Consider the following 24,903-nt stretch of genomic DNA (forward strand, 5'->3'; position numbering starts at 1 on the left):
GTCAGTTGTCCACTTGTGTAAAAAAAGTGTGTCTGCGATTTTGTACTATTTAATACTGATAAAAAACACTGTATAACACTGCCCTGCTTCTGTGCTTTACAGTGTGATCATACATATAGTCTCCAGATGTCACGAGGAGGGCCTGGAACACTACCTGCGCTCCTTTGTGAAGGTAACCTACCAACACAAACACCGCTACATGGGTTGTAGAATCGAAATAATTCCATCATTGATTTGTGTGTTTTTTTTCTCTTCTTAGTATGTGTTTGTAACCAACAACCCCGCGTCAGGACACTCAGCGACCACCCATGAGGTGCTGGCCACCGCTGTAACAGCCACCCTTAAGCAAACTGCTGATTTCAACACCAGCAACAAACTGCTCAAGGTGTGTGCGCTGGCTTTATCCATACAGGTCCTGCATCAGTCCAGTCGTAGTACCAATATTAAACAGCAGGTGGCATACTAGCCTTTAAAAATCTCATCTCAAAATCTCAGGCTCATCATGTCCTTGAAACATAAAATCAATGTATCACTTCCATTGTAACCACTTCCAGAGAAGATATCCTTCAGGACATAGCTGCTTGTACTGTTATGTTCTCTCTCTGACATTCAGGAACACATTTTCATGTGTCATACATATTGGGGATGGCGCAATGGGTATGACACATGCCTTTGGTGTGGGAGGTCTGGTTTCAGTTCCCACTGTTATACAGCAACCAAAGTGTTCCTGAGCAAGACACTTAACCCATAGTTGCTCCAGAGGCTTGTTTCCTCTGACGTGTTTAGCAATTTTAAGTTGCTTTGGATAAAAGCGTCAGCTAAATGACCTGTAATGTAATTTCCAGTCATCAACACTGTTCTTTCCTCAGAAGCTTATTAGCATATTGGGAAACACCCATAGTAGTCTAACTCCAGTCCTCTTTTATCCCTTCTCTGTAGTACTCTTGGTTCTTCTTTGAAACCATGGCCAAATCCATGGCCCAGTACCTGCAAGAGGGCAACCGCATAAAGGTTGGTTTTAAGGAATTTCTTCTTCCTTTGCACAATTAAGACTGAGCAGCTAATCCCATCCGTGTGTTTTACAGTGTGAGTCTTTTTTGCTTTTGACACGACCCGAAAGTTCAAAGGTTTATTCCTGGCATGGATCTCACAAGCACATTTCTACCACGTGATGTTTTTAGAAACATGTCAACACATTTAAACAAACCTCACACACACTTAAAGAAAGACTCATAACGGATCGTTAAGCTGTGTGTATATTCCACATTCTGATGCCATGGCTCTGCATTTTGTCTAGGTTGTAACAAGCAATGCCAGATGTTCAGCAGTAAGCAAAGTGATGGCTGTAGCTGTATGCTACTGTTAGTAAGAAGATGTTTAACTGCAATCTGCTTAGAGAAAATCTATCTATACTGTATACCTTTCTATATACTGGAAATCTGTCTGTGTAATGTTTCCGACTGTTTGACATTTTAACTTGTAGATGCATTTAATTCAAGTGACCCATTATTACATCTTTGTCCTGACCATCTCATTAGATGCCGCGGGCCCAGCGCTTCCCCGACAGTTTCCACCAGGTGCTCCAGTCGCTGGTGTTGTCCATCATGCCACACATCACCATCCGCCACATGGAAATCCTCGAGGAAGCTCGCTGCGTCAACCTGAGCCTGGCCAATTTCATCAAGGTGTGAACGCCACATGCAAAAACATGAAACACATCTGATTTAACTTACTAAAGGCTGATTGTTGGGGAACTTACTCTTCAGTAAGTCCTACCTGAGATAGTTTCTGATCCTCAAGTTGTACAAGTCGTAGTGTCTTGAGCACGTGTCAAACTCAAGGCCGGTGGGCCAAATCTGGCCCCTCGCAAATTTTGACTCACTGCATGTCAGTTTAGGTTCACAATAAATTTTGGCCCGCCTAGATTTGTGGCAAACCAAAAAGATGGGAAACTGTTTTTCAAACTGTAATCACGTGACACTCAAAGAAAATTTGGAAGATTTGCTGACTTAGATAGAAATTCCCACACAACTAGTGAGTTTGCGTATTTGAACCTGTAATCAGAATGATTGTTCTGCTTGATTTGCTAAACTCTATGATGGCTAGGGAGCTTTTTTGCTAAATTTTCCAGGTCCAGTATGTAACGTGTTTAGTTGTTCATTATCAAAATCTGTGTTGCCCGTTCAAAAACTTGTCCTTTTTCATGAATATTTACCACCACCATCAATTCCAAGTATTCCTTTTGGCTTGAAATTTTACATTTGCATTAGCATGAACTGGGGTAGACGCTCCATATTCATAACGCAATACGTTATCCGGTAAGGGACATACAGGACATACTGCTCCGCCTTTCACGTTTTCGCTGTCACATGATGAACTCACAGGTGCTGCTAATGCTGCTAATGGGTATCGTAGCTTCCCGGCCCCGGCCAGTTTGATAAAGGAAACATGGAGGACCACACATATTCAAAATCCAAATGTCAGGAACAGGAGTCTTCTTCTTCGCCCAGAAAAAGAAAAAGGAGATTGAAAAGAGCAAATGACCGGCTTTTTGAAGCATGAAGGCTACCGTAGCAGTTATATGTACTTTGAACTGAGTGGTGTGAGAGAGTTGATTGCGATATATGATCTCAACACTAGATGGGAGAAATTCTACAAATCTTCCTACACACTGGACCTTTAAGGCTTTAAGGCAATAAAAGCATGTCAATAAACTGTACATGTCTGACCCTTGATATAATTCTCTTTTTCCAGTGTGGCCCTTAGTGAAATTGAGTTTGACACCCCTGGTTGAGCTTCTTACATGGCTCTTCCTGCCATTATATGCTTTTTTAGGGGTCCAAGCCCGAGGGGGCATGGGAACCGCATAATGCAAGGCAACGCGGTACACATCTCCAGCGGAGCTGTGGAACCCTATTGTTTTTCTACTGATTTTTCTTCTCCGCCTAAAACTCCGACTATAGCCAAAACCGTACATGGTGGGGGGTTGCCGTTTTCAGGACTGGTCCGAAACTTCGCAAGGACGTCAGGCGCAAAAATTTACCCACTTACACCACTAGGTGGCGCTATAGCAGAAAAAACGCGTTTGGCTGTCCCCTGTGGTCAGGGAGGTTAAGAAGTTTGTTTGTTGTAGAGCATTCTTAATGGTGGTCTGTATATGCATGGAGATGAACTGTTGACCGCTACGTTTGCAACGGCGACGTACCGCAGACATCACGGCTCACACCTCTCGATATTTACCAACGTTTGCCTCCCCGCCGCCGGGCTTCGGGTTCCGCTTTCGCGCGCTCCCCGGGGCATCAGGGGCGACTGGCGTGGGTGGCTTGGGCCCCGTCATAACTGCTTGCAGTTCTAGTTTTAATTTGTAACTCCCCTCCAGAACACAACAGTCTCAAAAATGTGTTTGTTTTGTCTCTTATCACACCTATTGCATATTCTATAGCAGCATAGGTGCTAACCACGCTTTCTCCTTTCTCAGAGGTGCCTGACCGTCATGAACAGGGGCTTTGCCTTCGGCCTGGTCAACCACTACATGTCTCATTTCGGTCTCAAAGATCCCAAGGTACATGATCCAACTCAGTGGGAGACACAACAACTGCACACTTCAAGATCCAAGGCCATTGAAAAGAGTAGAATAGTAAACTTAATTCCTGAAAATGAACTTAATTAAACTTATTTTGTTTTACTGATAAGATACTATGGACAACTTGTTGTGTATTTCACGTGTACATAACAGACAGACGTGCTGTTCCTCCTTCCCCACCTTCCGCTCTGTCTGTATCTCTACCAGCTCATTTGACTAACAAATTAAACCCAAATGCCCTGTAGGCTTTGTTTGAGAAGCCCTGTTAGCAGTCTCAAGGATAATATTGATATTACATTTATGCTTTATCTATGTTTGCCACAGGTGCTGACTGAAATGAAATTTGATTTCCTGATGACGATATGTAACCACGAACACTTCATCCCTCTTAACCTGCCCATGGCTTTCGGGCGCACCAAGCTGCAGAGGGTACAAGGTGAGAGTCAGATATCGAATCCTGCCTTCCATTGAATGCATTAAGCTTCCTACCACATATGTAACCACTGGCTAGCTCTCACATGACCCCCCCCCCTCCCCCCTCACCGATCTCATTCTGACCTGCATCCACCACACTGATCCCCTCTGTTAACCTGATTGTTTGGCCCATGCATACACTAGGTCTGTAATTGAGCAGGAGGCAAGTCACAACCACCTGCTGTCTGTAATAGGGATGTACCGAATCCAGGATTCAGCTTCGAGTTCGGCCGAATATTGGGCTTTTTGACGGGGTTCGGTTTCTGCTGAACCTTAGAATTTTTGCTGCTCGTTAGCTAACGTTAGCTTTCTAATTTCACCCACCCAACATGCCTTCTGTAGTGGAATGGCTTCGAATGGCGACCATTCGAATGGTGAATATGTTGCCGTTTTACACTCAAGAAAGTGAACAACTTAAAGCGTAACTCTCGCCAAAATGCAACCTAGGGTCTTTTTGTGAATGTACCCGAGTCAAACTTTCGTTTAAAAGCATATTTAGGACGGAAGCGTCACTTTTAAGATGTACCGTATTTTTGTTTTTCGGTCAAATGGCCTTTTGAATGGGAGTAATAGGGGCACTTTTATGCTAGCCTCAAAATAGCTATTTTTAAAACACTGAGAAGGCTCGACACAACATGAAACTTTTCTCTACACCTTAACTACACCGGTGCACAAGGGATATACTAAATCTGTGGCTACTTGTTTTGATATCAACTCGTTTTGACTGCCGAGGTGGTAGCGGCCGGAAACAACAAGAGCTATGGTGAGTTGTTCAAAACCTCTTTTTAGTAAACTCTGGGTACACAAACAATGTTGTCAATGTGTAGAGCCCCTGGTGATACTTGGAGCAAAGTTTCATGTTGTGTCGAGCCTTCTTAGTGTTTTAAAAATAGCTATTTTAAGGCTAGCATAAAAGTGCCCCTAGCACTCCAAAGGCCATTTGACCGAAAAACAAAAATACGGTACATCTTAAAAGTGGCGCTTCTGTCCTAAATATGCTTTTAAACGAAAGTTTGACTCGGGTACATTCACAAAAAGACCCTAGGATGCATTTTGGCGAGAGTTACGCTTTAAGCTTGACGGTCATGTTTTGCATCTAGCGTCTCACATTCATCTCAGTAAGCTAGCAAGAGTACACAACAGACAACTTCCGTGTAGGCTACTTCAAAATGGCCGAACCCCAAAAAATCTGGATTCGGTGCATCCCTAGCCTATACCCGCTTAACAAGTTTACCCAACACTCGTTGACACCATATTTGACACAACCACAAGTGAAAAAGCAAATAACTGTGTGCTGTGTAAATGCTGCATGGATTGTTACACTTCACCCCCAATTTCTTTATTTTTACTCCCAACCCCTCTCTGTTTTTTTTTTTTGTGTTTTGCTTGTGGTCAGATTTTATTCCATATGCGACGGAGCTTTTTGGCCCTGTAGGTAGGTGATGCTCCGCGCACCATACTCTACATCAACGCCACCACCGTATTGTTTGCTGCCGTACGCAAACGACCTGCACCTCCTTCTTCTGACCTGCACTAACCCGACATCCTGTCAGCTCCCTCCCTTTTTCTCATAGGTCACCTATTCACTCAATCAGCACAATGCTAATGCTAGGCTAACACCTTCACGTGCCTGAGCCTGTGTGTCGTAGAGGAGAGGAGCTTGGCTGTTGAACTGACCACTCTTGTCGTAGTGACTTGCAAACACTACAACTGCAACATCTTTGTGGAAGCTGCGGTTCTCTCTCAGCCTCTCTTTCTCTCTCAGCCTGCCTGTCTGTTTGTCTCTGTCATTCGAGAAAATAATTGCAGATGAGCGCTCAGTTCCCAGGCTGCATTGCCTGTTTTGATATTAACACAGCGTTATTGTGAAACTGTATGTCATGTTTGTGTTGGAACAGACAACTTCTCATTTCCAGTGGCACGTCTCTCTTAATATTGTTAATTTATTGGTCTTTTCTGAATATACGGTCTGTTTTTACAACATTATTAATTTTCTAATGTAGGCGTTGAGTCATGAATTATTGTAATTCCTCTCTTTTTGGTGTAATTTATGTCTCAGAGATTGCGGTACGTGGTTTTGTTAAGATTCTGTTGCATATTTGTTTGGAAAATTGCACTTTGAATGTTTGTATTACATTACAGCTTACTGCAACACTTTTGATTATATTGCATGTACTGAGTAATGCAGTTAGATTTTAACTATCTTAAAAAATATATATATAATTTCACAAGACCAAACAGTTCCTCAATCTTAGTTTAAGAGAGTGTCCCAATAAGCCATATTGTTATCAGTTCAGCCCATACTTAGGTGTACTGACACTTCCTGTCTGTCCCAACCACAGAGCAGAGTCTGGAGTTCAGCCTGACGGAAGAATACTGCCGTAACCACTTCCTAGTTGGCCTGTTGCTGAGAGAAGTGGCTGAGGCCTTGCAGCAAGGGCCCGAGGTCAGACAGCTGGCCGTGAGCATTCTCAAGAACCTTCTCATTAAACACGCCATGGATGATCGCTACACTGCATTCAAGGTGAGGGACGGTGCAAGAAAAGACAAGCAGAACAAAGTCATTGTTCATATGAGTTACATTTGGAGAGTGAGAGTAATAACACTTGCAAGATGAGTCATAACTTTGCATCATACACACTGATAACACTGAACTTTGTCTTGTCTTGCCACCTTGCCATCTTTTTGTCTATTATTTAAAACTCACTTTACTTTTTTTTTTAAGTTTGATTTTATTGATAATAATGCAGGAATCTGCCATATTATCATTATCTTTCCTCAAGCAACAGAAATGGCCCGGGGGGAACAACTGGAAATGATCTCATCCTGTTTGTAGTGATTTGGTTCAAATGAAAAAGGAATATAAATGCTGAATATGAAACCAAATGACCTGTCAAGTCATGTAGTAGTGTGTACAGTATATCCATCATTTACAGAAGTTTAAGATATCCCAAATACATGTTACTAATTCACCATCGAACCAGTTTAGATGTTGACCTGATTAAGTAAAAGTCAAAGTGTCGTGCTGTTCAGTTCAGTAAATAATCTATGATTTTACTTAAAGCGGCCACTGAAGTATGACACATGCACACATTGGCTCACACCTTACAGTACAACCCATCTCGATCAGATCCTCATTTCCACGCAAAAATTTTATATGTCATAGGCTTCAAGTTTGTATATGCGATAAACTGTGGTGTAACTGTTTGTTCACCCCTCCAACAAGATACTGTACCAAATGTCTGTTATGCAAACAAGCCTGTGTTAAGCATGTAGGACCCATCTGATAGCAGCTGGGCGTGGTTGGCTTTTGAATAGTGCGTGTGCAGGCAACAACTGTGTATTTAACTTGAACCTACAATGGTCTTCTCTTATTACAGGTCATCTGTCATTTTGTCTGCCCCTGTAACTTCATTTAATGTCACTCTACAGTATGAATACATACGTTTGACAGTTTGATCAATGCATTTATTTATATAAAAAGCTCATCTAGTCATATTTAATGTTTCAGAACCAGCAGGCCAGGATCTGTTTGCTCTACCTGCCACTTTTTGAGCTGCTCTACCAGAACCTGAAGCAGCTGTCTGCCCAGCCGCACACCTCCAGCCCCGGGCTCGGCCTCAATGTGAGTCCCCGCGGAACCCTGGATGGCCACATTAGGGTTACATAGTGCTCGGTTACTGCTTTCTTTTTTGTGATTAACAATTATTATTTTTTTAAATACAAAACATACACCTCGCAAACAATGAAAAATATGACACAGTAAGTCCAGACCATTCAACTAAATAGTAACAAAATAGACCATAAACATATGTATAAATGACAGCACCATAAGCCCATCGTACACGTCTCTCCCCAGCACAAAGCTTGTTAGGAGCCCTCCAGAAAGCTCAGGTACTTTCCCTATTTTCTAGTATGGACATCCAATCTTGCAAACCGTTTATATGACATCTTTTCAAACTTTTTTTTACCTCGATAACGATAAATGAACGAAAATTAAAAGAAATTGTAATTCTTTTTTTTTTTTTTGTCCTCATAGTTCATTGGCAAGGTTTGTACTGTAACACTGTACTGATACATTTGTGATTAATCGTCCAGCCCTAGTTTGTACCTTAAAAAAAATTGACTTTCACATATTGTTTATTATAAAATATGTCGTGGAAGTGTTCTAGTATGTAAGTTTACCGAGTTTATTGCTTCCATCTTGTGGTTGTCCAGGGCTCCAGAGATGACCTGATATCAACCGGTTCCACAGACAGCAGGAGAATCAGCACTGCAATTGAGAGAGAGCATGGTGAGTTAAGAACTGCAGATACTTCCCAGTACACAAGGCATCTGGCCTCTTCCTGTTTACGGATCTTCCATTATCATCCCCACAGATGCATATTTATGTTACATGCGTCTTGGTCCATTAGCAGCACTCTCTCTCTCTCTGCAAGCAGCAGTAGCTGTACTTTGTTTATTTCTGTTTTTGGGAATCGGCACTGCATACATTATAGCACTTACCAGAGACCGGCTCTTCTGTGATAATGGAGACATTTTACTTTGCATACTAGGGCTGAACGATTAATCGTTTTCAAATCAAAATCGCGACTTAAAAGAATGTGTTTAGCTAATCGTGAAGACCGCGATTAATCAAATTTGAAATATTAAGTTGAATGTGTGGTGTAACATTTGATGTAAAAAATTTTATTACTCTTTTCATTATGATATTTACAATTTTTTGATAAGATAAATGCCGGATTGTTTACAGAAATCTCCTGTTTTCAGTGGATTTTTCATTTATTTTGTATTACTCTATTTAACATGATCGTAGAAGGTGCAATATGGAGCTAAAAAAAATAATCGCGATTTGAATCGTAATCTGGCAGGAAAATCGCAATCAGATTCCCCCCCCACCCCCAAATCCATCAGTCCTATTGCATAGCATTTGCAAGTGACTTGAATTGATGTTGTCAAGATGAAAGGACTATCCCTTCCTGACAGCACAATCTCCATCAAACAACAGTGGGAACGGGACATTAGCTCACCCCTCTCTACCTTTAAGCATTGAACGTCCGTTACATTCAAGCCGTTGCCAAATGAGTTGCTACCAAGATAATTAAGACTCAGCTCCACACAACTCTCTCTGTATTTCTCAGTATGGCTGTGTTCAGAAGATTGTGTCGTCCGGCGACTTTCCCACGCAGAAACTCGAGTGAAGATAATGACCTCTTCTGAAGAGTCCTTCATGTTTTTTTAATCCTCTGTGTCCTCCTTGGCTACCAGCAACTGCGTTGGGGAGTGGTGGGGGGGCGTGTGCACAATCACGGAAGGCTTGTATCATGTGGACACGCCGACAGTTTTGTTGTCATTACTTCATATTCCTCATGGGAGAGACAGAAACTACGCACTATAGCTTTAATGCCCTATTGTATGTATATTGGGAAGCAGACTGGAAAATATGCAGGCAAGACCTGTACAACGTATAGTTGCACTAGCTTTTCTCTCCGTAAACTCATGAATTGGAAAACGCAAATTAGACTGCTATAACAAAGATAACTGGTTGAAGGAGTTTCTGGATTTGCTTACTATGGAGAATGCAGCTTCCACCCTTGCAGACTATGATCATGGTCTAGGCACCCCGTGGACTCTTAGAATTTATAGAGAATACATGATGCAACAACTTGACTGCATAGTCTTGTTGACATGTCTATGTTATTATAATGTACGTTTGTAAGGTATTTTGTGATTTATGTTGTTATTGCCTTTGTTTTGTTTTTCTTTTTGTTAAAATACATTTTAAAAAAAGACAAAAGGACGAGGATGTCACAGCAACAACGATGGCAAAAAGCAGTAAGAAATAGACATTGAGTGTAACGGACAAGATTTTTAATCTATGTTCACTATCACCTCCTTTTATTAGGCTAGATTCTGATTAAACTGTTGAATTTAGAGATTGTGATGGAATCTTCCCATTGTGCTTTAAAGGTCCCACATTATGGGAATTTTCAGGTTCAAACTTGTATTTTGGGTTTCTACTAGAAAACGTTTACCAGCTTTAATATACAAATACATAAAAACATACATAATTTTTTCCCATACTGTCTGTCTGAATATACCTGTATTCACCCTCTGTCTGAAACGCTCCGTTTTAGCGCCTGTCTCTTTAAGCCCATCTCCCGAAGAAAAGCACAGTCTGCTCTGATTGGTCAAGTCTCTGCACCATCATTGCAGCCGGGGAATGACACTTTTTACCTATATATAACTTAGTTGTGACATCACACCCGTACAGAAGTCCTGACGGCTCGTTAATAGGCACCGTTTCTGAATATGGGCTGTGTGCATTTCTCTGTGGATTGAGCATTTTGATACTTTTACAGTAAGCACCTCGACCTGCTTTATAATAAAAAAGACACTTTTTACAATATGGGACCTTTTAAAATATTAGTTTGTGAAAAGGTTCAGTGTTAAATGTTTAAAATAGTTCTCCAGCAGTTTGGTATTGCATTTCTAAGAATAGAGAGATTAAGAGAAAAGAAAATATCCTGACCTTTAGTCTCTTCACAAACTTCCCAAAATGCAATTCAATAGCTTCATTTCCCCCGGTGACATAACTTCGGGTTATGTTCTCAGATTTTACGATGCCTCTCCAGAGCCACGGAAGCCTTTATACAACTGGGTTCACATGCTCAGTATTATTTCCTATGAGTAATAAACAGATCTTGTTTGAAAATCAGTAGACTTATCCCTTGATGGATGGCTTATTAATGTCTGTGTGTCTGCCAGATATTATGTGGGAAGCCAATAATACAGTACTAATGGGTGTGTCAGTGCATCTTGTATCTATTTTGCATCTAATATTAGCCTAAAATCATTATTGTGTTTGAGAGAGTATTAGTATCTCCCCTAAATTTGCAATTTGAATCATTGCTTATTGTGCTGCTTTCAATTGGCATTAACAGTGCTGCACTGTGTTGGCTCCAGGTCTGCCAGCTCAGAACGGCCATGTTGTGAGGAGAGAGGACTCCAGATGCTCTCTGTTTATGGACTCAGGAACACCAGACAGCATTGAGGTGAGAACATTTCACACCTGCCGACCAACTGCCAAAGACGTCATCATAAGTAGCCCCAGCACAGTCTGGCACATGGGTTAGGGCCTATCTTTGCTTTGTTGCACTTTAAAGAGTTTGAAAAAAATCAATTTGGGGGGGGATCTGTCAAGCCCTTTTTATAGGATTTGTACAACTCTTTTAATAACCAATGGGCTATGACTCATGCCACGTACACACACTGTTTTAGATACAAATCTGAAGACTCCACAGTACATTTTCTCATAACAAACTGTCATGAGGGTCATTTTTAAAGAAAACATCTCTTTATTGCTTTTTGAAAATTACTACATTGTCCACTCAGTGTGACGTGTCTGCTGTCTCTGAACACAGGGCTAACATAACAAGTCCTTCACTGTTCCTGCTGTGCAACCGTTGCACTTCAAATAAAATGGGATTGCTTTGAATCAATCTTCATTTAACACACGCCAACGACTACCATCGATTTGACGTTAATGTTCATTTTGGAACGAGAGACACCACATTTTTTGTGCTGAAGGAGACATGCTAATACTACTGAAAAACAGGCTTATTCATGTCTCCTGCTCTGATGCCAGAGCTTTGTATGCATCCGCTGTCTCGTCATGCATCCAGATGTTGAATAAAGTAGGACTGGAGTGGATTATTTATCATCTGTATAAATACATACTTGCAGTACTTTTCAACACACCTCCTTTGGTTTATGGTAGCTAATAATTTGAAACTAATGGTTAAAACTTCCTTGCAACTTTATGTTACTTCTTGGCCACAACTTTTCCTAAACTTTACCCATTACATAAACTTATGTCCTCCTCACTTGTCTGCTTGCAAACTCCAGATAGTTTCATGATGTAAACAGTTCAACACTGACAAAAATATGTTGTGCAGACCATCATGAGCAGACCATTTGTGGACACAAGAATCTATAGAAATCATCACATGGAGTTATCTCTAGCTGGAATAGTTGAATCCATAGTAGCATCCTCAACACACACTAGTTATTGAAGGATAAGGCTGGCAACATTCTATATTTTTCTTACTGTCAACAAATCCCATGTGCAGACCCAAAGCAACAATGAACTGATCTTACTAGGAAGTACTAACTAACTCCTAATTTGTCTCATTCCTCTGTGTCATAGAGCTCCATTGTTGTCCAATTAAAAACACATCTGTGAGACACTCCATTGCATTAAGTGACATTCTTTTTCTTTTCGGGAAAGCTTTTGAAAAGGTTTCTTTCTTTCTTTCTTTTTTCGTATTTATTTGATCTTATTGATTTTGTAAAGCACTTTGTGACAATGTTCAGAAAAGTGCTTATATAAATAAAGTTTATTATCATTATTATATACTGTATGTTAATTTTAGTCTATCGTCGATTCATCTTGTGTCGTAAATATTAATGCACTAAACGTGAATTAATATAATTAATACAAATGAGTAAGGTTGTAAGGGTGCCAACTACAGGGGAGCCAGGAGCAGCTTGGCTTTAAAATATTGACAATATTCTATTTTTGCCATGCATTTCTATTTTTCTGTATCTTCGTCATCATTTGTAAAGTTAGGCTATTATTAATGTGTGATGTCCCGTTATTAAAGATACCGGCATGCACGCTATTCCTGCCATAACCATCGAGGCGTGGCTGCATAATATAAAAAAAAGTTTGCTTACTCTGCAGAGTATTCTGTGTCCTGTTAGTTAGTTAGTTAGTATAAATACTGTATATACATGAAATAACTCAAAACAAAAGTACAAAAGACAAATAAATATCTACAAATCATTTCAGTAAAGATTATAGATCTCAGTATTGTAATGACATAAAGCAGGTAGGCCCACATGCTTGCAGCGATAAATGTTTCTTTTAATATCTCACGTGTGTGTGTGTGTGTGTGTGTGTGTGTGTGTGTGTGTGTGTGTGTCTCAGCTGCAGAGACGTGGCTCCACCATGAGCAGCAGCCCCATACCTCCCATCGGCAGACTGGGACAGTATGAGATCAGGGGCCTCCTGCTCTCCTTCCTGCACATCGTCAAGACCTTGTCAGAGGGTCAGTGATGATCTCTAACCGGACGTCAGAGTCAGGCCTTCATTCACCACACACAGGATATGACATAACTGTCCCTTCTGCTATTTCGGGATAGAGTCTACTCAGAATATTGGCTTGGGTGTTGCACGAACAATGAAGTCCTCTAATATCAACAAAAAAAACACATGGCTTTATTTTTGTCCACAGACACTCTCATGGCCTACTGGAACAAAGTCAGCCCTCAAGACATCATGAACTTCCTCAGCTTGCTAGAGTGAGTAGTGTACAAAAAAAAACAAAAAAAAACACACACACAATAATGGCCTGTTGTAAGGCAGTTAACAAAGATTAAACGAAACTTGCCAGGACTGAAAACATTAAAGTAAATTGAGCTCCTGCTAATATTATTTTCACTCTCCCTGCAGGATCTGTCTTGTTCAGCTCCGTTACATTGGGAAAAGAAACATTGTCCGGTAAGTCTGAAAAACAGAGAGAGAGAGAGATTTTCTCACCACTCCCTGTTTCTTGATAATCATGTTAGGCAGCTGTTCTTTCCAATCCAGGAACATCGCTGAATGAAGATCTGTGGTGACTTGTGTAATTTCCAGAAACACCATGTTGTGCTATGATGAGACTCAAGGGAAAGCTTAGACAGCAGAGAGAATAATTGCTTTAGTAAAGTATCTCCATGTAAAAAAAAAAATTAAAAAAAAAAAGAATCCTGCACTTCATCACAAAGGCAGTAAGAACGTGCAACCGAGCATGTCCCAGTAAACACCTGAACCTGACATGCTGACATTTTGATTTTCTCACCACACCCTGTTTCTTGAGAATCACGTTAGGCAGCTTGTGCGTTAATGTTCTTTCCAATCCAGGAACATCGCTAAATGAAGATCTGTGGTGACTTGTGTAATTTAGACTTAGACAACATCAGGTCATTCATATGTCCCAGGTCAGGGGGATGAGAGTATTCGGCCAGTCTCTAATAACCAAACCTGTTTATGTATAACTATGTTTGTCTCTCTACACATTTAGAGAGTGTAGACGGCTGTATGATAAGGGAATGTTTTGTCTCACGACTGTCTCTTTTTGGAGGTCGGGGGGGCCAGCCACACTTCTGCGTACTCCCCAGAGAGAGAGAGAGAGGCTGAACTGTGTTTACGGCGCCTGCAATATCTTTGTTTATCCTTATGGTTCAGCTAAACGTAACGCCTCCAGCAGGAGTGTAAATGCACCTTCAGGAAGACAGGAACTTCAGAGAGTTGGGACGGCACCGCACAATAACACATCGTGGTTAAACTGAACTGCCTGCTGAATTCTCTCCTCAATTGAGGGTTCATTAAATGCTACTGTGTAATTCATCAAGGTCTCCCTTATCTTCTTCACGTATGTGAATTGAGTTGTGCAGCTCCTGAGTTTTTCCTTAACAGTGACTAAAGTTGAGATGGAGATGATTATTCATGCAGGTATTTGGTCTCGTTTAGATCATTGTAATGCTCTTTTGACCTGTTTGAATCATACTTCCCTGAACCGTCTTCAAATTTTATCCCCACTGCACTGGCTTCCTTTCAAATTTCGAATACATTTTAAAGTACTGGTGCTAACTTTTAGAGCCCTGCATAACATAGCTCCCCAGTATGTCACTGACTTCCTCCAACCTTGTATGCCAAAATTGGGCTCTTAGATCAGCTGAGCTAAATTTGCTGGATGTCCCTCGGACCTACTACAAAAATCTTTGGAGCGTTCTCCCCTTATCGCGATTCCTAGACTCCTGTGATGCTTTTATGAAACCGTTGAAAACCTTTTTTTTCTTAGCCTATCCCAATGACTTCTAATAGTCTCTGCCCTCATTCATCTGCTGCTGCAGTGATTTAAACCGTGTCAGCCCTGTGCTGTGTATTGATACCATCTGTCTTTTTTTATTGCTTGTACTGTGCTTTTGTTTTCAATGTTGTGATTTTGTATCTGTAAAGGGTGCTACATAAATAAACCTTACTTACTTACTTGACGTAATAATTTAACTTGCAGCATGTACACAATCAGAAGTAAGTTACTTGCAAGATTTGAAGAAATATGGTCAATAGACATTCTGCTAAAAACCAAAACTACGAACTTATATTCAAATGAAACATTATTATGGTCCTGAACTATATGTTACAGCAACCTTATCAAGAGGTCAGAGGTCGTTGGCGGCTCAGGTCGGGCGAACTATGTGTACTCGGAGAAGTTGAGAACGAATCACATTTTCTCCTGTATTGTATAATGAGTTAAGAACAACGATCTTACATAAAATGTCTGTCCAAAATGAATGACCAATTGGAGTGGCTGTGTTGTTTAAATTGAATATTTATAAGTTGATGACTTTTATTCCTAAAACTTGGCAAAAAAGACTATAAGGTTTATTTGTTTTAGGTGTATGTGGTTACTTTGGCATCTGGCCTTTTGTCCTAGGTTATGGTGTATTGTACTGGGCATATACAAAATACACAATAATACAAAAAAAGATTCATATATACTTACGTATTACTCTATGTTGATATAATAGGTTAAATATGTGTCTGCAGGGTCTCATTATCCTTTCTGTATCTCTGTCTCTTCTCTTTCAAACAAATACATGAGCTCTCTCCGTGGATGTATTTTTCGTACAGGAGTCAGGACATATGCGTGCCGAAGCTGTTCTCCTCAGACAGGAAGTCTCAGACGATGCCGGCTATGCGCTGCAACCGAGCCAGCCTCATGCAGACGAAGTTACACCAATTCAGCACCATGGAAACCTCCCTCACGCTCAATATCGGTAACCACACAAACCAGTTCATCGTCTGTTTATTTTCTTTTCCTTCATAATTTCCTAGCAACAAAGGAACTGATATGTAATTGCGCTGTCCTATGAAGGTTCATTAATAGGACTTGTTGAAAAGGTGTTTTTCAATGTAGTTGTAAAGTACAGGAGAGTATACAATTTAAACAATATGGAAAATAAAGTGTCCAGTAATACATTAATATTTGCATAGGTTTAAATGGAGCTCTGGAAGTCTGTTTTCTCTACACAACCATGTAACTGCTATATCATTTCCAGGTTCTTTCCAAAAAACTCAAATAAATCAGTTGGTACATATTACTGTCTCTTTGATTAGTGGCAAATTGGAACCAGGAAATGATCTAGGAAATTATTATGAAATTACTGGACCAGTAAAACAAAGCCATACCGAATTTGACATGGGCAAACCCAACAGTAAATGCTGCCCCTCCAGCCAAACAAACAAGTACAATGGCAGGGGTGGCAGTAGCTCAGTCTGTAGACCAAAGTACGGTGGTGGTACTGGCAGTACGGTGCCCAGTTCACCTCCTGGGCACTGCCAAGGTGCTCTTGTATAGGTACATGTGCATGTGTGTATATTTCAGGTCTGTGTGTAATGTGTGTTCTAACAGATAACAACAGAGTGAAAAATTCCCCTTGTGGGATTAATACATTATTATTATTATTATTATTATTATTATTATTATTAACCTTGTCAATAATCTAATGAATTCCTTTGTATTATCTTAATTCATATGCTTTTCTAGTAAGCGAAGAGTCAAAAGACACTTAGAAATGACTGCTGATGAATGCTTTTATGGCAGAGCAGAGCACCTTTTTCTCTCTAATCTCTAAAAATCTAGTACTTTAGCCTGACTAAACCAAACAAAATCTCAGTGTTGAAACCTGTAAAAAAGACTTGTTTAAACATGACTACATAAGTTGGTCTTTCAACCCTAAGTGAGGAGACGGCCACATGATTTGTTAATGCAAACCTCACATGGTGAAGGTCTGGAGAAAATCAAGCACAAACGTTGTTATAGACACACACACACACACACACACACACACATAGACACACACACACACACATAGACACACACACATAGACACACACACACAGACACACACACACAGACACACACAAACACACACACAGACACACACACGTACGAGGTACAATTCCAGTGAAATGTTATGTCATCAGCTCCTTCAACTTCCATCATGTCATCATGACTCGGTATGATTCGGCATAATGAAAGAACAACTGACAGGGTCATTAACATACTTATCAGCATTCATAAGGTGCTTTGCATTGACTATTTATGGTTAAAAATGGGTGTGTACAGGGCGGGATAAGAGGCTGATTCACGTACGCATACTTGTGGGTAATCTGTGATTTATAAAGGGAACATTGCTTACAGATGTGTGTATGCACGGTTTTATAAATCATATTTTTTTTTTTTTGGCGTACGCCATTTTTGGCTTTTGGACGTACGTACACTTTTAGTAAGGGTCCTATGCACAGTTTTATAAATGAGACCCCTGATGTTTACACTTGGAACCAGATGGCTAGCTAGCCCAGGCTAGCAGAGTCGCCAGGAGGTTAGCAGAATCGGCAGGAGGAGGCTATCGATATGATGATATATGTCGGTTTGGACTTGAGAACATTTTTGACAGAAACCTTGTTTTGCAATGTGGGTCCGTGGAGTTGGAAACATGTTTGCATTTCTCAGGCAGGGAGGCTGTAGTAGTATTAAGTATGCTAGTAGGTTGAATTATAGTATTTCTAGGATCTGGTGCCTTTAGAGGGTGGGACAAGACATCAGCATATCTCGGCCTGTGCTGCATTCATTTTCCATTCTTTATAAACCTCTTTTTCTTGTATAGGTTTTTCATTGTCTGGTGTGTCACAGACTCCACTGCTGTATGTGCATGATATTAGTTGCAAAATGTGCCTTTTTCCCCCTTTTAAATATGGTTTTCCTTTTTCTTACGAAAAAACATAAAACTCCAATAACATTAATGCAAATATACTTATTATGTATTAATTAAACTATATTTTAAAGCACGGGATAGAGAGTTCCAACAGTGTTCTAACTCTGGGTTTTACAGGCAGCTTTTTTTCTTCCGCTATCGCTCTGCAAAATTAAACTCGGAATCAACTTTGGAGAACGGGCGGGGGGATCTTCTATGCTAATTTCGAGGTCAAAGTCAGACTCATCCGTCGTGCTGGCTGCTGCTCTGCACTTGTGTACTGACATCACGAGACACTTTTTACCTCGACGAGAAATCTCGTCACGTTTAATCTCGTCACACCTCTACTCATGAACTATAATACAATTTGAAAAACAAGGCTACATCTACACTACTACGTTTTTATTTGTAAGTTGCATTTTGAGACAATGAGGATCTCTGTCCACACGAAGAGTTTAAGCTCCGTAGCAGAACTAATCTCCGTCCATATTAACGTGTCTGACGACGCATATATCACATGACTATTTGCATTCACTCGGCATGCGCGTGCCGGTGTAAACAGGAAGCAGATTGTCTGACGTTATCTGCGGTTGAAAATCACCAGGGTGTAAGTTGAAAACAGAGGGAGAAAGAACAACAGTGGCGAAAAGTAAGAGCAGGGATTCATTTGCTTGGACTGACGATGAGGTGGAACGGTTACTGAAAGGTACAGTGTGAACGTTAAGCCTAACGATAAGACTGAAGTGCGTCGTCGTTTCCAAAAGACTCTTTCTCTGCCCGCCTAGACTACAAAGCAACCCCAGAGTTTTCAAACCAAAACGGGGGCAGCAGTGGTCCAAATGCCTTCTTTTTACTGGCTCGGAAACCCCAGAATACTGTGGACGCCAGGCATAAACGTAGCAAAAAATATTTGTTTTTAGTAGGGTAACGTTAGATGTACCCTCAAAGCAGGGCAGACATCAAGAACAGTGCTGATACTTAAACACAATGTGGTAATCATCAGCTTCTTCTACACAGAAGTGAGTAATATTTAGAGGTTTTCTCCCTGATGCAGCAGGCCTGGGTTCGACTCGGCCCTTTGCTGCGTGTCATTCCCCCTTCTCTCTCCCCTTTCATGTTTTCAGCTGTCCTGTCAAAATAAAGGCCAAAAGTGCCCCCCCCCACCAAAAATAAAAAGAAGTGAGTAATTGATGTGTTTCTTCTTCTTTATTTATGTATTCTGTATGTGAACCATTACCACACACTGTATCTTGAAGTTCTTTTTTTAATCTATGTGTGTGGTCTGTGTGTGTTCTAGGGACGGGGCCATCAGAGGCAGAGATCCATCATCAGGCTCTGCTGGAGGGCAACATCTCCACCGAGGTGTCCCTGAGTGTCCTGGATGTCCTCTCTCTTTTCACTCAGTGTTTTAAGGTCAGCACACACACACACACACACACACACACACACACACACACACACACACACACACATTACTTACTGTATATGTTTTTTTGCCATTAAGTTTGGGGTTAGGCAACTAGTTCCTAGGAAATAATTTAAGTCAATGCTGTGTGTGTGTGTGTGTGTGTGTGTGTGTGTGTGTGTGTGTGTGTGTGTGTGTGTGTCAGACCCAGCTGCTGGACAGCGACGGTCACAACCCCCTGATGAAGAAGGTGTTTGACGTTTACCTCACCTTCCTCAAAGTGGGCCAATCAGAAGCCGCCCTCAGACACGTGTTTGCCGCGCTCAGGGCTTTCATCAACAAGGTACGTCGACACTCGCAAGCACGCACGCAGGCTTTGGTACTCTTTGTTGTATTGACACTGCCGACAACATTTCCCACCACGATTAAATAAACAGAAGTGATGTATGTTGTCACTTGTCTAACCTACGTGTGATTGGTTCTCTGATTGTGCTATTTATAACATTCAAAACAAGGAAATACTGCTAAGTTTTTTCATTTATCATTGACAAAAAGAGCGGATGCATAATAAACATATAATTTCCTGTTTCCCTGTGTTTGTTGCTGTTGCTGTTGCCTTGTTTCCATATTCACTTGCTGCCTTTTTACTCCTAATATTTCTTATTTTAAGATGTATTACTCACATTTCATTAAGGGAGTAGAAGCCAGCTCTAACCTGATCTCAGATTCTTGAAGTTCCCTAGAGAGGTGACCACCCTCTTCTATAGTCATACAACTGGTAGTATAGTATCAGCAGTATCACTGGGCTGCTTGTGTGATGAATCACAGGAGAGCAGCATGGTAGACTTTGTTCTGGCATGTTTTGTTTTGGGTTACAGTAAGAGTGGGAGTGGCTCCTGTAGTATTTTTTTGATTCAATGAGAGTACACAGAAAATCAATGGGAGTACACAGAAAATCCCAAACAAACATTTTATAATTTGTTCAACCTTAATTAATACAGGGTGATCTAATGAGATCAGTTCACTCTCTTTGCATGGGCACCCTGCCTACACAGGACAATACAAGCAGAAGTAAAATTCCAACATTTAGACAAAAAAAACAAACATTAAAAGTTACAAAAGTCTGAATCAAATGTTACAAATAAAATGGTGGAAGGATAGGAAGAAGGGCATCAAATCATAGCATTGAATAAAGTTTGAACATAGTGTGGGGATGAATGTCTGTCTGTAATAATAATCCTCAAACAAAATCCATCAATTTGGATGTATAAATGTCATCTATGATGCTGTTACATTGCTGTTAGGCCGCCCCATTAATAAAGATGTCAGCTTCCCTTTGTGTGCAGCCCGCGGGAGAGCAAGTTAACCCCTGACCCCTAACTCGCAGTGAAAATGTTGTTTTTGAAAGACTGGACGCCCACAGATATGGACTGAAGCAGAATTATTTAGTTAAATGAAAACATGTCGTTAATTCTTTCTCCAATGCATCTTAAGTTTTGGACTTTACAGCGCTCTGGAGTTATTGGAAATGTTTCAAACACACAAGTTTGAAACACTCATAGTATAATACTGATAATATTAGTGTAGCCTAATCTTTATTTGCAGAAATACCAGATTAAAAAAAAAAAAAGTGCATAGGCATACTCGTCCTACCTGGTAACAAATCTCATATTACAGTCTTTTTTTTTTAGATTTCAGGTGTTTTTTGGGACACACCGCTTAGGTTCCTTTCTGATGTCTCACTGCCATTTTCCTGCTCTTCTCTTTACATACTTACAGTGTTTTTCTAATGGCATCCCTGTCCTTTAACACACTAACACCTTGTCCCGTCAGTTCCCGTCGGTGCTGTTCAAGGGCCGCGTCACGCTGTGCGAGGCTCTGTGCTGCGAGGTGCTCAAGTGCTGCGTCTCCAAGCTGGGATGTCTGAGGGCCGAGGTGTCGGCCCTGCTCTACCTGCTGATGAGAAACAACTACGAGTACACCAAGAGGAAGACCTTCCTGCGCACGCACCTGCAGGTAAAGTGGATGTGCATGTCATCCCTCTAAAGGTCTGGCCTCTGTTCATATATGTGAACAACAGCCACACTGTCAACAGTTAACACACTTGGTGGTCTGTAACAAGGTCTTTCATGATCTCCATTCTTATTCACCCTGATGTTTAGCCTTTTGTCCACACAAACTCCTCTGAGTACTAGAGATTGACTTTCATTTGGCAGGTAGAGAATGTTGAGATGGCGTTTGGACAGTTTAAACACAGACTGCTGAGTCTGCTGTGTTTCCAGCTCCTGTGCTAATGCAGGAGCAGAAGGCCATCCAGCTTTCCATTGGCTCTCACTGGACTCTACTGGTCACTGGACTCTACTGGTCAATACTTAAACTATTTCCTGTGGATCTGTTTTTCCTTTTGCTTCTCCTCAGCCACTCTATTTTACCCTTTAATTCCCTTTTTGTCTTTTTTTAATCCATCCCCCCTCTCTTTGCTCCTTTGTCCAGATCATCATTGCTGTAAGCCAGCTGATCTCCGACGTGGCGCTGTCCGGCAGTTCACGCTTCCAGGAGTCCCTCTCCATCATCAACAACTTTGCAAATAGTGACAAGGCCATGAAGGTATAGCATACATTAACAATATGTGTAGGAAAACAGCCCCTGCTTGTATTTTTTTTGTAATAGATTCAATCGTGTTTTTTACAAGTCGGTGTGCGCGTGTTAACTCCTTTCTGCACAATGCAGTCCACGGCATTCCCCTCTGAAGTGAAGGGTCTGACCAAACGCATCCGCACAGTGCTGATGGCCACGGCCCAGATGAGGGAGCACGAGAAAGACCCGGAGATGCTGCTGGACCTCCAGTACAGCCTGGCCCGGTCCTACGCCAGCACCCCCGAACTGAGACGAACCTGGCTGGACAGCATGGCGCGAGCACACCTCAAGAATGGAGATCTGTCTGAGGTATCAGCAGCAAAGACTTTGAATGATCTCTGTTTCACTTTGTGTCAGGTGTTCACCCTTCTGTCTCTTATTGTTTTGGTCTTTTTTTGATTGTTACCCGTGTCCAGATAGCAGTCTCTAGGAAAATAACGTACGCCAACAGGACCACGGCTGTTTGACCACTTAATCATATCTTTGCATACACTCTTACCTCTTTACTCCATCACTTACAACAACTATCTCATCAAAACCAGGGTTATTATAGTAAACTACAACGAAACAAACTCAAACTAAATTAAAAACTAAAACCTTCCAGAAAAAAAACTAACACTAAAGTCAAACTATATTGCCAGGTTAAAAAAAAAAAAAAAAACGAATAAAAATAAAATAAAAATGAACGTAAATCATTTCAGTTTTAGTTTGTTTTTTTTTGTTTTTTAGCTACTCTATGTATAATACATCACTACTGAAAAAAGGAGACCGCGTCAACTTCCGTCAACTCTCGCGACATTCAACCACAGGAAGTGAACGGACTTGACATGAGGTGGAGCTGTGCCGTGACTTCTTCACATCGGACCCTAAAGTAGCGCTAAACATTAAACATCATGGCTAATCTTCCACCATGTATTCTGTATGTATACGTAGTTACTGTACATACTTCTAAGACGTTATTCCTGGCCCTGAAAATAACAAACTTGAAAAACTGAAACTAAACTCGAAACTAGCAAATACTAAACTCAACACTAGCAAACACACTCTGAAAACTAACTAAAATGATATCCACAAGTCAAAACTAAAATAAAATAAAAAATAACAAATTGAAAACTATTAGAACCTTGATCAAGACACAAAAAGACGGATCAGTGATGGCTTAAACATTTTCACTTTGTTGACACATTGGCCCATTGCCATGCTCAGCTATAATTTCACTGTATTACGACTACAAATGAGACTAACATGCAACTTATATAGTACTGGCGTGAGTCTCTTTCAGATTGTACCACAGACAAAAAACGGATTTTATTCTTCAGCTTTAGGGAAGTGCAAGTTTAGCGATACTTAAAACTGAATTTAGTTTTACTTAGTTGATGTTGTGATAAAGCTCTTAAATTTCATTCATAATTGTCTTAAAAAGGTCTTAAAGAAGTCTTAAATTTGACTTGGTGAAACCTGCAGAAACACTGTAAAGAGGCGTGGCAGTGGAGAAACCCACGTGACACATACAGTACAGGAAACTACTCTGAGTTGGGGCGTCTCTGGCATTACTAACTGTATCACTCTTGGTCCCTCCTGGACAAAATAAACAAAAATGATTTTAACACATCAATAAATATATACCTACGCGGTTTACATAGTTGTACTGCTGCCCTAGGACCTCGGCCACTGGCTGAATAAAACACTGTAACAACGAACCCTGATACAGAATGATGAAAACCTGGAGAGTTATGTTGGCTTAATACAATGTTTACAGTGTTTACAATATCCAACATTAAACAGAGAGGTCATTTTATTTTGGTATAGCTGCAACAAAAAGTTTATTTCTGGTTAAGAAATAAACATTGTCCGTTTCATACGATGTTCAGTGTAAGCAAGGGAGCCTGATACTGACTTAAAAGCTGAAGTTTATGTATTGATAAAGTTATTATATAATGAACACGTTGTCCAGTCTTAAAATAAATGCTGGGAAACGCTGCTCTTCTACTACTTTACTTTAATGGGCTTGTAATAACAATCAAGACAATATTGTTCCTCTCCAGAGGAAGGTTAAAGGTCAGTTGTGTTGACACAGAAGTCGAACCTGGGTGGTCCAGTTGATACATTACTAGCTTGAGTTTAAGTGCATTTATTAATTTAGCCGTTTTATATTACAAGCAAGGCTAAAAGGGATTTTCACAAAGAGGAAAGACGAGAAGACAGCACAGCAAACCCAGCAAATATCCTAAAACATTTGATTTGGTTTTGGTTTTACTTTCTATTCTATTTTTATTCTATTTTATTTTTACTATATATATATATATATATATATATATATATAGAGTGAGGTTGTCCATTTCAGTTCCATACAGAAGGGCAATGTTTCCACTCTTGGTCTTGTGTTTCTGCTATAGAAATGTTCACTAAATCTGCCGGTGTTTGTTGTTGTCTCCACAGGCGGCCATGTGCTACGTTCATGTGGCTGCGCTGGTTGCAGAATACCTGCACAGGAAAAGTAAGGCCCTACGCACATCTACACACAAACACACAAAGACATACACACACATGCACGCATGCACACACACCTCTATGAGCCAGAAGAGTCATTACCACTACAATTGGACTGAAAACAAGATTACGTGCAGATTAAATTAAGAATACAATACAAACAAGGATTATACCAGATTATAATGATGTCACTCTTGGTGGGTACTACACACACAACCAAAGGGCCCTACATTCATTTGTTGATTTTGCCGTGCCATTCATTGAAGTACTTATTCCTTTATTCTGGTAGTTTAAGGCAGGAGTGAAGTTTGGCAATCCTACAATGTTGTTCAGCTTCCATTGAAATATACTGCTTTTACCTCCATTTGTGGCCTACACACTGTATTAACTGTAATTAAACACCAAGCAAATTAGTATTTGCTTATGTCAAACTTCAGCCACAATTAAT

General features: G+C 40.6%; 1 protein-coding gene across 4 annotated transcripts in view; it reads left to right on the forward strand.

Moving 5' to 3' along the window:
* The window catches only part of dock11 (dedicator of cytokinesis 11), a 72,784-nt gene that overhangs the window by 31,556 nt on the left and 16,325 nt on the right, over window positions 1-24,903 (forward strand). For 3 of the 4 annotated variants that reach the window (XM_078275484.1, XM_078275485.1, XM_078275487.1), the window contains exons 25-45: window positions 103-172; window positions 260-385; window positions 940-1,011; window positions 1,539-1,685; window positions 3,479-3,562; window positions 3,908-4,019; window positions 5,454-5,492; window positions 6,400-6,581; window positions 7,569-7,682; window positions 8,276-8,351; window positions 11,024-11,112; window positions 13,050-13,170; window positions 13,357-13,423; window positions 13,575-13,622; window positions 15,798-15,943; window positions 19,221-19,336; window positions 19,534-19,671; window positions 21,162-21,344; window positions 21,822-21,935; window positions 22,059-22,274; window positions 24,405-24,462. In XM_078275484.1, the coding sequence (XP_078131610.1) occupies window positions 103-172; window positions 260-385; window positions 940-1,011; window positions 1,539-1,685; window positions 3,479-3,562; window positions 3,908-4,019; window positions 5,454-5,492; window positions 6,400-6,581; window positions 7,569-7,682; window positions 8,276-8,351; window positions 11,024-11,112; window positions 13,050-13,170; window positions 13,357-13,423; window positions 13,575-13,622; window positions 15,798-15,943; window positions 19,221-19,336; window positions 19,534-19,671; window positions 21,162-21,344; window positions 21,822-21,935; window positions 22,059-22,274; window positions 24,405-24,462 (2,318 nt within the window). The remainder of the gene's footprint in view (window positions 1-102; window positions 173-259; window positions 386-939; window positions 1,012-1,538; window positions 1,686-3,478; window positions 3,563-3,907; window positions 4,020-5,453; window positions 5,493-6,399; window positions 6,582-7,568; window positions 7,683-8,275; window positions 8,352-11,023; window positions 11,113-13,049; window positions 13,171-13,356; window positions 13,424-13,574; window positions 13,623-15,797; window positions 15,944-19,220; window positions 19,337-19,533; window positions 19,672-21,161; window positions 21,345-21,821; window positions 21,936-22,058; window positions 22,275-24,404; window positions 24,463-24,903) is intronic. The other variant, XM_078275486.1, reaches the window with a different exon arrangement.

Source organism: Sander vitreus, chromosome 19 (assembly GCF_031162955.1).
Source record: "Sander vitreus isolate 19-12246 chromosome 19, sanVit1, whole genome shotgun sequence".
Taxonomy (NCBI): domain Eukaryota; kingdom Metazoa; phylum Chordata; class Actinopteri; order Perciformes; family Percidae; genus Sander; species Sander vitreus.